This window comes from Emys orbicularis, chromosome 11 (genome assembly GCF_028017835.1).
Source record: "Emys orbicularis isolate rEmyOrb1 chromosome 11, rEmyOrb1.hap1, whole genome shotgun sequence".
Taxonomy (NCBI): Eukaryota; Metazoa; Chordata; order Testudines; family Emydidae; genus Emys; species Emys orbicularis.
The window spans coordinates 44,718,267-44,731,797 of NC_088693.1; the positions used below are offsets into that span (position 1 = coordinate 44,718,267).

The 13,531-nt window shown below is 37.7% G+C and overlaps 1 protein-coding gene across 1 annotated transcript in view; it reads right to left on the minus strand.

Annotated features, from left to right (window-relative positions):
• Positions 1-1,313: 1,313 nt before the first annotated feature.
• CCDC141 (coiled-coil domain containing 141) overlaps positions 1,314-13,531 on the minus strand; it is a 104,189-nt gene continuing 91,971 nt past the window's right edge. Inside the window, exons 8-12 of the mRNA XM_065412914.1 lie at positions 13,308-13,480; positions 7,695-7,836; positions 5,759-5,878; positions 3,125-3,316; positions 1,314-1,502 (exon numbers count right to left, since the gene is read on the minus strand). Of these exons, the coding sequence (XP_065268986.1) occupies positions 1,314-1,502; positions 3,125-3,316; positions 5,759-5,878; positions 7,695-7,836; positions 13,308-13,480 (816 nt within the window). The remainder of the gene's footprint in view (positions 1,503-3,124; positions 3,317-5,758; positions 5,879-7,694; positions 7,837-13,307; positions 13,481-13,531) is intronic.

A 13,531-nucleotide genomic window follows, 5' to 3' on the forward strand; every position in this document is an offset into this window, starting at 1 on the left:
CTGCCCTCCACAAGGTGCAGAAGAGGGTTGAGAGGTGCAGACCTAGCTTTCCTCACTCACATTCTGCATGGGATGGGAGTGATCCATCAATGGAAACTATGGGAGGGATGATTTCACCTTTAAATTGTCTACAAATGCATTTTATCCTTATACGCAGCTGGATCAGCTGGTCACTTGCTAGCAATTCCTGCATGGCCTGAAGAGCGTTACATATCCAGGCATGCCCTACTGCACTGTAATGGAAGGTTTTCAAATTCTGCAAGATCAATCTACAAGAATTAGGTGGTGATAAAATGTTTAAGCTGCCTTAACTTCCTTTGAAATTTCAAGTTAAAAGTAATTCTCACTTAAGAATTTCCTCCCAATTTAACCACATTACTGTTATTAGGGTTGGAGCCATCAATATTGTGTTTGCTTTACAGCCATGACATCAATATTAGAGCTGGTCAGGAATTTTCCATGGGAATGATTTTTTGATAGCAAATGCAGTTTCTGCAGAATCAAAATTTTCAAATTTGCTAAAAACATTAGTTTTTCTGATGAGAAAATCAACATGAAATATTTTGTTTTGGGTCAGTTCAGCCTGAATCAAGATATTTTGTTATATTGAGTTGACCCAAAACATCTGGTTTCAAATCAGTTAAAAAAATTAAAGGGTATTTTAGCATTGCCTTATGGAAAGTCTAATTTGGGTCCCTCACTGTCTCCTTTGAGTCGGTCTCCCTGGAAGACTTCATCCTCCACAATGCAGCATGGACACATAGATAGTCCTCCAAGGAGACGGGCTCATAGGAGACAATGGGGGACCCAAACTATGCCTCTCATAAGGCAATATGCTTGGGAAATGCAGTGTAATGTTGATCTCACTTGAAAAGGAGCCTTTGGAGTGAATTCAACAAAACAAATTGAAACATTTCAATTTCAGAAACGTCTAAATGTTTTGTTTCTATTGCAAATGTCAAAATGAAATGTTTTGCCATTTCCAAATCAAATTTTTTTAGAATTTCTGTGCTGCCAAAAAAAAAAAAAAAAAATCAATCCCATTTTGAAATGAATAAATAAATAAATAAATAAATAAAGTGTCAAAATTTCCCACAGGTGGAAATTCCAAATTTTACTCAGCTCTAATTATAATCCCTCTCCCCCCGTGACACACAATAGAAATACTGTGCCCTGGGCAAGCTCCTCGGGGCATGGGAGTAGGATACAAGGTCTACTCTTAATCTGTCAGTGGTTATTGTAGTTTAGTGCATATTTGAAGTTATGATTGTGAATTTAACAATTAATCCTTGCTACAGTGATAACTCAGTGAACTACAGTCTCACCATATTTAATGAATTAATAAAATCATGCCCCATATCTTGAGTGGAAAGAATCTTCTTTAAAACGATCGGCCACTGAGTATCAGCTGACTCAATCACAGTCTTGTTTTCAGATTCACTCTCTGTTTGCACAGGCTCAGATTTATAGAATTCCTTCAGACTTTGAGCTTGGTCATTTACCTGCAGAAAAATGCAAGAATAAAAGTACAGGCCTCAATCTCTAAAATCAGACATGGTGGTAGATTTGAGTAATACATTAATGAATGCTTTCCATGTTTTAAACCACATCCTCCTCTACAGAAAATTGGACTATCATAAAACAAGCAGAAGTGTGTTAAGTAACCCGGAAACCTATTTTAACAGCTGGCAAATAGGCTAGGGACTAAAGTGAAAAGTTTATTATTCAACGAGAGCTTCTAAGCACACAGCAATATGTTTTTAAGTTGTTAGCAATTTGTTCAATGTCTGTCATCTATTATGTAAATATTATAAGTTGCTTAGCTCCATTTAATGTGAAGTAACAAAAATTAACATTAGATAAATACAACAACACATGTGACAAACAAAAAAATACTGACAGTCAAACATTAGGATATGAACAAGTAAATGTGATCTTGTTCTTAATTAGTGTCACTAGAATTGAGAGCTTAGTTACTATGGCCAAATTTATGTAAAAGATCCAGTTCCACCTCTGTTCTCATTTTAGTTTAAAACATAGAAGGAAAATATTAGTTAATAGTGTTAAAGTATTTAAAAACAAGGATCCAAAAAACCCTAGTTCTATCCCTAGCCCAGGTTTATCAGTTACCAAATGCATGTTAGAAATGAAAGGACTGATTATGGTCTCAACTGGAGTGGTTTATGCTTGCATCATTTTAACTCATTTTTTGCACCAATTTAACTAAATTGTTTTTTTCTACCAATTTAATTACATTGGTAGAAAAACCGGACCCTAGTGTGGACAGAATTATACTAATATAAAGAAATTAGATCATATAGCTTGGTTTTGGTTAATTTACTGAGGCAAGCTGTACCAATGTTAGCACTTTTATATAGATACCCACATGAGGGGTCGCACTTATTTAACTACATTGGTGTCTTAAACCAATGTAGTTAAATCAGTGCAAAAACTGCATGCATGCAAATCCTTATGCTTGTGTAAATTTACTGACCAGGGCTGGACTACACACAGTTCTTGCACTGATTTAATTGAGGCCCTATCTGAGGAAAATGACCTCATTTGGAATAGACTGCAGCCTACAGGCTGTGTAGCTAGGAGCATGGGTGCCAAGTTTGTATAATTTTTGGTGGTGCCCAGAACGGGTCCAAGTCCTGCCCCCCCCACCTGTCTTGTAAGCCGATATATATCCTACCCCGTCCACTCCTTCCACCCTGGGCGCGGGGCCGGCAGCGGAGCCCCGGGCAGCAGCTGGGACCCCATGTAAAAAGTAGAGGTGCTGCAGCACCCCCCGCACCCTTAGTTCCTTCACCTATGAAAATAAGGTTAAGTGTGCCCTTCAAGTTGATGCTCAGTGGACAATTGTGAACAGAGATACTGTTTTCATCAAAATGTATGTAAAATATAAGCCCAAACATTGGTGGAGCCAGGCTCACGTTCCTGAATATTGGTGGAGCATGAGCACCACGGGCCCATATAACTTGCCACCTATGGCTAGGAGGCCTGCACAACTTCCCTGGTATAGCAGCCCTAGATGCTATTTTAGGCTAGACAAAACCCTTGTTCTCTCTCCTTCTTGTAAAATTACAGAATGAAGTCCAGTAATTCAGTAGGGAATCTGTACCTCCTTCGCTGACTTTAAAAATGCCACATAAGCTTTTAGAACATCTAGTTTTGAACTAATATTTTTGTTAAGTGTTGTCAGTTCTTCATTTAAAAGATCAGCTTTGCTAGAGAAAGCTGCCACCTCTGCAGGTTCAAATTCTTCCACTTCATTAATAATTCTCACAGCTGCTTCCAGTTCATGTGATGTTTCCTATGAGGGCATAAGCATAGAACACAGTATATGGTGATTGGAAAGGGCTCGTGAAAATTCACATCCTAATGTTAATTTCTGGTAGTATTGGTTCTTTCTGTTTAACCCACCCACCTAGATAGCAAAGGAACAACTCAAAATGTACATTAAATGCCAAAGCTAAACATCCACCTCCTGTGACAGTTTTGAAACCAAACACAAAGCCTGAACATAATAAAATTTGCTAATTTTAAATGGAAAAAATGTGGGTCTGAATATTTAAAATCAGTGTAGCCACTTGACAAAAAAGCAATGGAAATTCTGCACCTGGGAACGCTGATAGAGGAAAGGGATGTGCCACCCACAACCAAGAGTATGGTCAGTAAGTTCCCATGCAGTGCAAATCTGCAAGCCCCCAAAATCAGAATAGGGACCAAACAGCACATCATGTCTCCGCTCCCCAAACACAGTAGTATCTTATAGAATCATAGAATATCAGGGTTAGAAGGGACCTCAGGAGGTCATCTAATCCAACCCCCTGGCTCAAAGCAGGACCAATCCCCAGACAGATTTTTGCCCCAGATCCCTAAATGGCTCCCTCAAGGATTGAACTCAGAACCCTAGGTTTAGCAGGCCAATGCTCAAACCACTGAGCTATCCCTCCTCTCTGTGGGATGGTTGTGCAGATTTCCTGGACATTACCACCATACTGGTAGAATCAGCCAGGATTCTGTTTTTCAGCTCTACTGTGTTAGCTCACAACTCTGGGCAAGCACAAATGTTTTACTCAAGTGTTACACCTACTTTTTCTAGTGGGCCCTATAAAATCTGAAACACCTCTTCCTCAAGTTAGATATTGGTTTGATATTACATGGAACCTAATGAATAAATTGCCAGAAAGGACTTTGACAGCAACACTTCGTTCTCAAGAACACATAAGAATGGTCACGAATAAAATCCAACCCTAGTGAAAAGCCTAGCTAGCATTTACAGCCCTAGCATTGAAAGGATCCAGGGTTTCACTTAAATGTGAAAACTCTGGCAAACATGATGGTAAATCATTTCAGGGAACAAATCAGAGGTTTTTGCTTATGTTCTTTTCAAATGACTTCTGGATCCCAATTTTTCTAAAAAAATACATAAATACTTTAAAATGTGAATTTATGGAATTATTGTCCTGCTTGCATAATGTTATCATCCAAAACTGCACCTGTGAGGATGGCATCAGAACTATGAACTATTGTAGGAAAAGTGTTTGATGCATATATTTCTATATCTAGAGGCCTAAGATAGCTTTGGATACTTTCGTCCATATTTTGGATTCATAGCACATGGTATATTTATCTCTGAAACTCAGCCAGAATGCAAGCTATATACCCTGTGAAATTCCATAGAAGGAATGGGTAGGTGGCGAGGATACTGTAGTCAAAGCACATTACACAGTTTCTAGAGAAAGATCACAACAGGCAAAGGAAATATCCGCGTCAGAATAGTGTTACACAAATTGAGCAGAAATGTTGGCAAAAATTATTTCATGCTCATTTGCCACAAAGAATGGCTCTTACAAAGCTTCTGGTATTTTTATATTCTTGCTGAGTGCTCTTCAGAATTGCTTGTATGTGAATTTTAGTTTCAGTGCTACTGCACAAATCAAATTATTGGATTATATAAACTGGTACAAGGCAACAAGGAAAATGAACAACAAAGATACTGAGTTTTCAGAAATATGCTCAAATTGGGACTAGTTCCAAACAGAATATGTATAGCTGCATTTTTAAAGAGCTCCCAGCTTAGCCTTGAAATATGAAGCTGGGGTGAGATTCCAACAGATTAGTAGAAAGTGGGCAGGTAGGGGTGGGGGGAGTGCTAAAGTAGCTTTAAAGCCCCTTTTGTATGTTGTGGGGCACTGGGGCCTATCTGGTTATAACAGCCTCCCTGCAATGATTCATGCTGCAGGGGTTCTTGGAAGGCAGCCTTATGGCTGTCTCTACAATACCTGTGCATGGACCTGGGCTTTTATACCATTCCAGCTCTTTTACCCAGCATGAAGGAACCTGAGTGGGAGAGATAATCTCACAACTGGAATTTTTGATGACCACATTCTTGAACATGTAATTTTTGACACCCCAAAAGTTGGTGGATCAGTGATATACATCAAGAACATGACATTTCCAAGAGTATTAAAATCTGACTGTTTGGGTCTTGAGATACTAACAGAGGATAGGATGATACTAAAAAAGATAGGGCTGAGATGAGAACTGTAAGAATTACCTGCTTGCAGTTTTAGTTACATTATTGTTGATGGACTGTAAGAATTAATAAAAATGAAGACCTATTTTCCTTCTAAGGAAACATGCCCATCCCCAGCTGAGCATCTCAGCATTTTTGGAATTTTTAAAGTATACATTTGTGTCTAAAAATACTTAGGGTAATAGCATATGAAAAGTTTTTTTTTTTTTTTACCTTAGCTTGATTAGACAGTTCTAGGTATTCGTTCAAAACTTTCTCTGACTCAGTCAAAGAAGAACCAGGATCCATACTGATTTCAAGTATCGGACTGACTTTTTTAATTGACAATGATACCTTTAGTTAAAAATAAAATATATACATAATTATATTAATTTACATCACTAGCCATTATAAAAACACAAACTTGAATAGAACAAAGTGAGGGAACAGACTTAGCTCTTGGCATTTCACCACTTTGATTTCAGGAAATACAGAGGATGCCAAAAACAAAAAAGCCAACCAACCAACCAAATTCTTCTAACTATTTCAAATCTAACTAAAAGGTCTGGTTTGCACTTGGGACACAGATTCATGCCTGCGCTCTCTCATTTTATCTAAATTGTTTTTCTCTATCCCTAATTAATCCAGCATTGTTATTTTAATAAGTTTGAAGCTTCACAATGTTATAATCTAGAATTTACTGCCTTTAACTTAATACTTTCAAGATACTTCATGTTTTAAAAAAAAAGTTTTGTTTTATAGACTAGGCCATTTAAAAAAAAACATCTTTAAAACTTATCTAGCAATCTAAAAGGTCTATTTTATGCAGATATGTGCACATAACTTCCCTTAATGACAACAAGAGTTATGCATGCATGCTGGCAACAGGATAGGTCATGAAGAGCAGCTGCAGAGGACTCTATATGTGGTATACATAGCCACTGCTAAGAATGTGAATTCACGTCTACCATCCATTTTAAAATGGGGCTTCTGAATTTGGTCCAGGAACTGTATGTGTCAAAGGGAGCCTAATTTAGCACCAGATCCTTCAGAATGCTTGGCTTTAGTGGGAGGTTGCAATGGGAAGTGTTTTACTTGGGAGGATGAGACACTAGGTAGCATTCTGTGAGAAAAGCTGAGACCTTTTGGCTCAAATGTTCAAAATGTCCTTGAATTCTGGGTGTCTGAGGCGGGGTGCCCAAAACTGAGGCACCCAGAATCAGAGACCACATATGAAAATGTGGGTCTAAAAATGATGAAGTCAAAAACAGTTACATTTAGAGAATTCATTTGATTTAGATTCACATTTTTCTAGTGAGGCCTTTTGTGTGAGACCAACAGCAGATACCAGTCTTTTCTTCTAGACTATTTAAACTATGCAGTATGTTCATCATGCTCCAATATCCCGAAACCTCATTTATAGAAAATGTGTGTAAAGAAATCCATGGATAGCAAATTGACTTCTTCCCATTTGATTCAGAATAGTTCACTATAAGCATCATGTGTACATTATGAAATGTCAAATTGCATATTGAATAATTATTGAATCATTAAATATGATTTAACTGTTTTGGTCTGCACTTTGGGATGTCTTTGCTATAAACCTTGCTACAAATATTATATTGCATTAGAGGTAGAACAGGCACATAGGCTCGAAGGGAAGCCCCAAGTGCCTATTCTAGCTCTAATGTAACATAACAGAGGCCAGAGGGAGCTGAAGACACTCAGCAGGCTTTCAGTATCTTTCAGGATCAGTTCCTTAATGAGTAAAAGGAGCTGTTATTGTGAATGTGATATATTTTCCTTTGGCAGCACAGAGAAATCAATAAAGAATGCAGGAAACTTACATGCAAGTCACAGTCCTGGATTGCTTGCTCATCTTTGCCAAAACAAAGGGCTCATTATTAAAGCAAATTCATGATTTATTATTTAATAGGTATAATGTGTTTGTAGAATCAGCTTCATTTTCAGAGCAAGGCATTTAAGTTTACTGGTGCCTACAGCTGCACTAAGCATTTCATAGGTACAATTCACCTATCCTCTCTACCAGCTAAGTACATTATTTGGTATTATTCAGCCAGAAGCGAAATCTAATGTTCTAACAGCTATAGTACAGAAATTCAATGCAGTCTGCATGAATACATTAATGACGATGCCTTTTATAATGTACCTTCTTTAGATAATCTTCTAGTGAGGCAGTGAGCCCTTGTTTCTTTAAAGCAAGTTCTTTGTAAGCAGGACACTGTCTGATTAGTTGATCCACTCTTTTCTGAACATATTCTATCATTTCCTGAATTCCAGTCATCCAAGAGCTAAATTGGAACAATACAGCTGTTAAAACTTCTCCTGGCTTGTGCACCAGCAAGATGACAGTAGGTGAATAAAAATAGCTCTTCTGTTTCATATCAGAAATGATTTAGCAAGATTTTAAAAATTCAAGTCTTAAAAAAACGTAACAGTAATAATGCAGATAAATTTCTTAAGGAGCAGAGCAGAGAAATGACATTGCCTAACAAATTATTTCACATTCAATGCATAAGTAAGGCTCAGACGGAGATACCCTTACTTGCACTGTTAATCCTAATGACTTCAGTTGCACTACCTATGGAGTAAGGTAGATTCTGGCCCTAAAGGAACTGAGCAGAAGGGAGAGAAATGAAACATGAACAATTGAAAATATCTGACATACCAAGTGGCTTAGATTTCTATTTTTAAAAGGATATTTCACTTTGCCTCCAAATGTTTCAATTTTCTTATAGTAAGTGCACAAAACTTATCATCTCATTCCCTCCACACTCTAAGCTAACATTTGTTTAAAGATGCTGTTTGAATAGAAGTGTAGAATAAATCAATTGAGAAAGCACTGATTGTTTTATAATCTGAAACATTTAAGCACCAGGGTGCCAATTCGCAATAATATGAATGCTTGAGGCAGTTCTCTCCAAATTGTAAACAAGTCATCACATAGAATTAGGATTTGAAGATGGTGCATAAAAAAGAATTAATACTCATATTAATTTATTATTGAAGTTGTCTCTGACAAAGATAAATAAATACATAAATAAATCAAAAATTTAGAAGACGAATACTTTTAAAGTGTGAACTTTGTCAATTTAATTTCTGCTGACTTCCTAATGTACTTATCTTAATTCAACTATTTATATACGGCCAGTTCCAGTGATTCAGAAGACCAAGTTCAGCCATCCTGACTGAAGTTGAGGAATACCCGATCAACCATGCCTATCTAATGCCATGGAGTATGGCATTAGACTGAATCTGGTGAGAAAATGTGGACCGTAGAAAATCCAAGATCGCAAAAAGGACATTATTTATGGAATAAGTTGTTTAGAATTTTGCAAATTAATTTCTCATCATACTTGTAACCTCTTATTTTTCAGTCTAACCTTAAATTTACAAAAAGTTGTCCCTCTATTTCAACATTTCTTAAAGAAGAGATATTCCTTTTAATTTATCAGTGCAGCTCCTTCAAACACTAATAGAGATTAAGGTTATACCTCCTGTAGATGATTACTTAGAGCTTCATAAAATCTTGGAAAGTACTACTGATTCTGCATACCTTTAATACAAATAATTAATTTATGACTTGGTGAAAATGAGCTTAATCAGCAATGAAATGAGGGAAAAACTTAAACTACTGATAGGCAAGCAGACTGGCCAGGATCATAATGAGGGTTTTCTTAATAGAAAAAAAATCAATTGATTGAAGAAATTTTGAGTTAATATAAAATGCATTTTCTACAGCGCAACTGAATCTTCAACAGGCTTTAATTTCAAAAATGGAAACTCACATGAATTCAGTAACTATATTCTACCAATAGTCTCATTTGAAACAAAAATTTGAATTAGATTTTTTAATCTATTTGATTCAGAGGGGTAGCCGTGTTAGTCTGTATCAGCAAAAACAACGAGGAGTACTTGTGGCACCTTAGAGACCAACACGTTTATTTGGGCATAAGCTTTTGTGGGCTAGAACCCACTTCATCAGATGCATGGAGTGGAAAATACAGTAGCAGGTATATATACACAGTACATGAAAAGATGGGCGTTGCCTTACCAAGTGGGGGATTTGGCCAATGTACATGGCAGAGGGGCATTGCTGGCACAGTCTCTACTATTCTGTTCCAATTACTCTTTCAGGGAGCTGTAACCTGCTTTCAAATTCCACATAAATTTCTACTGGCTGCTCCTCTTAGCAGATGGTAAGCACTTGACAGCTAACTATCTATTACATTAGCAGAATACACCTTTCTTTTCCTTTGTATAACAAAGCAGCCACTTAAACATACGACTAAACTTCTTCAATACCCACATGCTGCACTAAGTCCTAACAGAGATTCCCATGTATGTTTCTGTAAAAACACTGTCTCTTTGTTTCTCCTCTTGCATTGGTCATTCTTTTATATTTCCTTCCCTAACTGGACCTTTATTTTTACTGTCTTTCTGATGGGAAATTAAAATTTCCTTCCCCTTCTACTCTCTGTCCTTGACTCCCAATGTTTTATTTTAGAAAACCTGGTTTCTTAGTATATTGTATTAAGTTTGGCTCTATCCAGGACTCTAGAAGTGAAATCCAGGCCCCATTGACTCTAATGGCAAAATTCCCATAGACTTCCCTGGGGCTAGGATTTCACCCTAGGACTCTCATACTGAAGAATTCAAAAATACTTTGAAAATGATATGGCCTATACAGGGATCATTTCACTCACCACAGTAAAGAAGCCATCTCTGGACTGAAATGTAGTAACTGCTGTTTAACACAGGACAGAGACACTTGACAACAGCCCAAGAGAGGAAAATAGGAAGAATACTGTATATCCAGTTGAATGAATAGAGTGAATTTAGAAAGGAATACAATTACACAAGTTGAAACTTGGGGCTATCACCCTGAACACTTGTTGAAAGTTCCATAGAACCTTTAAAGGCCATACCATAAAGACAAGAGTACATGTCTTCAAGATTCTAAGGTAAATGATGGAAGCCAGGTGAGCTCTGCTGCTGTCTCTCTCCTGTTCCCTGCAGTGTCCTTACCTCAGCTCCCACTAAGTCTTCTCACTCACCTGTCACAACTAAGACCCCTTCCATCTCCAAATCGTTTTCTCTGTTGAACACCAAGTAACTAAAGGAACTTACCTCAAGTGGGTGGGGAGAAGCACTCATCACCTACTTTCTGCAAACATAATCCCACCAAAAATCTCTCCCTTTTCCTGACACAGCACTCCTATAGGCTCTTAGTGACTCAGATCACCTAAGACGGGACAGTTTCTATAAGTACTAGCCAGTCTCCTAAGATGAGTAGTCAGAACTCAGCTTTATGTCTCATTTGAAAGATGGCACCTCCAATAGCACATTGGTTTCATAATGACCAAGAGGGAAGACTTCCCTGCTCTCCTTTCAGAAGCATCATGTTAGCTAGAGCTCAAAATATTTCTGGGGGCAGTGACTTATCTTGAAGATGACACGTCAGGACTGGCTGCCAGGAGCACCATAAAGGTGGAACCTTCTGGGCACCCCGATGATGTCATCAGTTCCTGACTCTGAGAGCTGTTCTTTGGAGTGTATGTTGGGGAAGTTGAAAGAAAAAAGCTAGTGTATTAGACCAACATTTCCAAACCTGGGTGCCTAAAAAATTAAGTTCCCAGACCCATACTTAGGCATCTATATAAAAGTTGCTCTCTTTTAAGAGGCATTAAGCACCTGCAGCACCCACTGAAATCTATGGACGCTTCAGGTACTCAGCCATTTGAAAACCAAGCTACTTTGATTTAGGTGCCCAAATGCAGATTTAGGAGTCTAACTCTGGCACCTGGATTTGATCACTTTGGTCTCAGATAATGGATGATGATAGAGCATAAATAAAGGCTGACTCAGTGCGGGGAAGATTAAAACTAGGTAGTGAGTGAACTTGTCAGGATTGGAGGGAAATCAGCAGGGGAAGGAGGAAAAACAGAAGACGTGTGGTTTTTGTTTTCTTTCTTGAGGAAGTGGGAGGTGTCTGTTTTTGTTTAAAAGCTAGGATATGGAAAATTTCAATATTCAAAATGTACATATTTTGATAAACTATTAAGATGTGTATAATTAACTTGAGTGACCTCTTGTGACTCTGTTTCTTTAACCTTCGCTACACATATTGGTTGTTGCTCTTAGTTGTTGCATTTTATCATATTTAAATCATAAGGTCTTCTAGACAGGAACCACATCTTTCTTATTTGTTTGTAAAATGTCGAGCACAATTTTGGATGCTCAAAAACTAAAATATTAATACCATAAAGGATAGTTAACTTGGATATGAGAAGTTTTAACTAGAGGTCCCTGGAAAAGAGTTTGTCTTCTTTCAGTAAGGGCTCATTCCTACAGCAAACAGTAGAACTGCTGCTATCAGTGTTGCCTATACAGGGGGATTTTTATTTAATTTCACCACAAACCTCTAACACAATTACTTCATATCAATTTGTCACTTTCCTTCTCGACCTGTCCTGGGGTTTCAATATCCCAGCACTGCGACATAGGCTTCTAGTCTGAAGCAGAGTACTCAAACACAGTGAATACGTTTAAAAAAGAGAGAGAAAGTTAATGGCTGCAGTGATTTTATGGATCCATTCTCACAAGGTCTGCAGACTCCATACCATCAATCAATGCTGTACTAGAAAGCCATGCAATGTGGAATACTGTTTGCATTGTATCTGCTGCCACTGGGGTCTGTGATTGCTGCTGGCTTAAGAAAACCACTGAAATGAAAGCAAGCCGAGGAAAACCCTCTCTTCTATTCTGTTTATCTGTTTAAATACCAGTAGGTGTTAACGCAGCAGCAAGAACAATAAAACCAGCTGTGTGTGTTATGGGTAAAGTCACTGAACTTATTATAGGCCCTCTTTGCCTGGCTCAAAGCTTTAAATAACTCCAGTGGGAGCTACTCACAGAATGCAGTAGGACTAGAGGGCCCCCTCTGGATGAAAGTCAGTGCAATGTTGCTAGGGTTTTGTTTGTTTGTTTGTTTGTAAGTGATAGCACAGGATCCTGAAGTGAAGAGAGTTCCTACATAGATTTTGAAATCCCCCACTGAAGCAAAGCTTTCTACAGCCCTGGAATGGGGCTAATTACCATTACATCAATCTCCTACCAAGTTGTGAAGAATAGGAAACAATCAACCTGATTTTGATCCAAGTTACACTAGTATAAACCAGGAGTAACTCCACTCAGGTCCATAGAGTTACACCATTCTTGCTATTAACAATAGATGGGGGAAAAGAAAGGTTATTTTATTAATAAATGAAGGTCACTAAGAAGCAGAGAAACTGTTCATATTCTTACATTTAGCTTAATATGTATTATGTTCATCTGTTATTAATTATTAAATTTAATATACAGGTAGGCATTTGCATTTGGGGTTGTAAAAATGACCATCTGTTGACATTTTATTTTATCTTGACCAGACTGTCTTTTCCTAAATATTTCCCTGACATAACTGCAGCCACATGCACTAATATAGCTTTTAATGTATATAATTGATGTTATAGTGTATACAGTTCTAAAAAAAAAAAAAAAAAAAACTTGTGACAGGAGACAGAGCAGTCTGTTCAAATGATATCAGTGAAAAATAATAATGACAAATTTTGCGGACTCAGTCATGCCACTGAGGCCTAGCCCCATACACAAAGAGTTACTGGGCACAGACTGGCCCTAAATGAGTTTTTATCCTCGATCAGGTTAGTGGAAGATCTGAAACAGTTGAAAAATATGGAGCAATAGAGCACTCTTTACTCACCTGTGGGAATCTCCTTTACTAACTAAGGCTTTTCCCTTCTGCAAAGCATCAGCTGTGCAGTCTTTAATTTCTCCCTGTAATTCCTCATGCTTCATTGCCAAGATAGGCAAACTTAAACCCTCTGAGTTAAGGAGCTTAAGGTAAGCTTCAATACCTCCAAGAACATCAAATGCCTGCCAAATGAAACACACTTTTTCAGTATTTCTATTTATAATATCCATTTA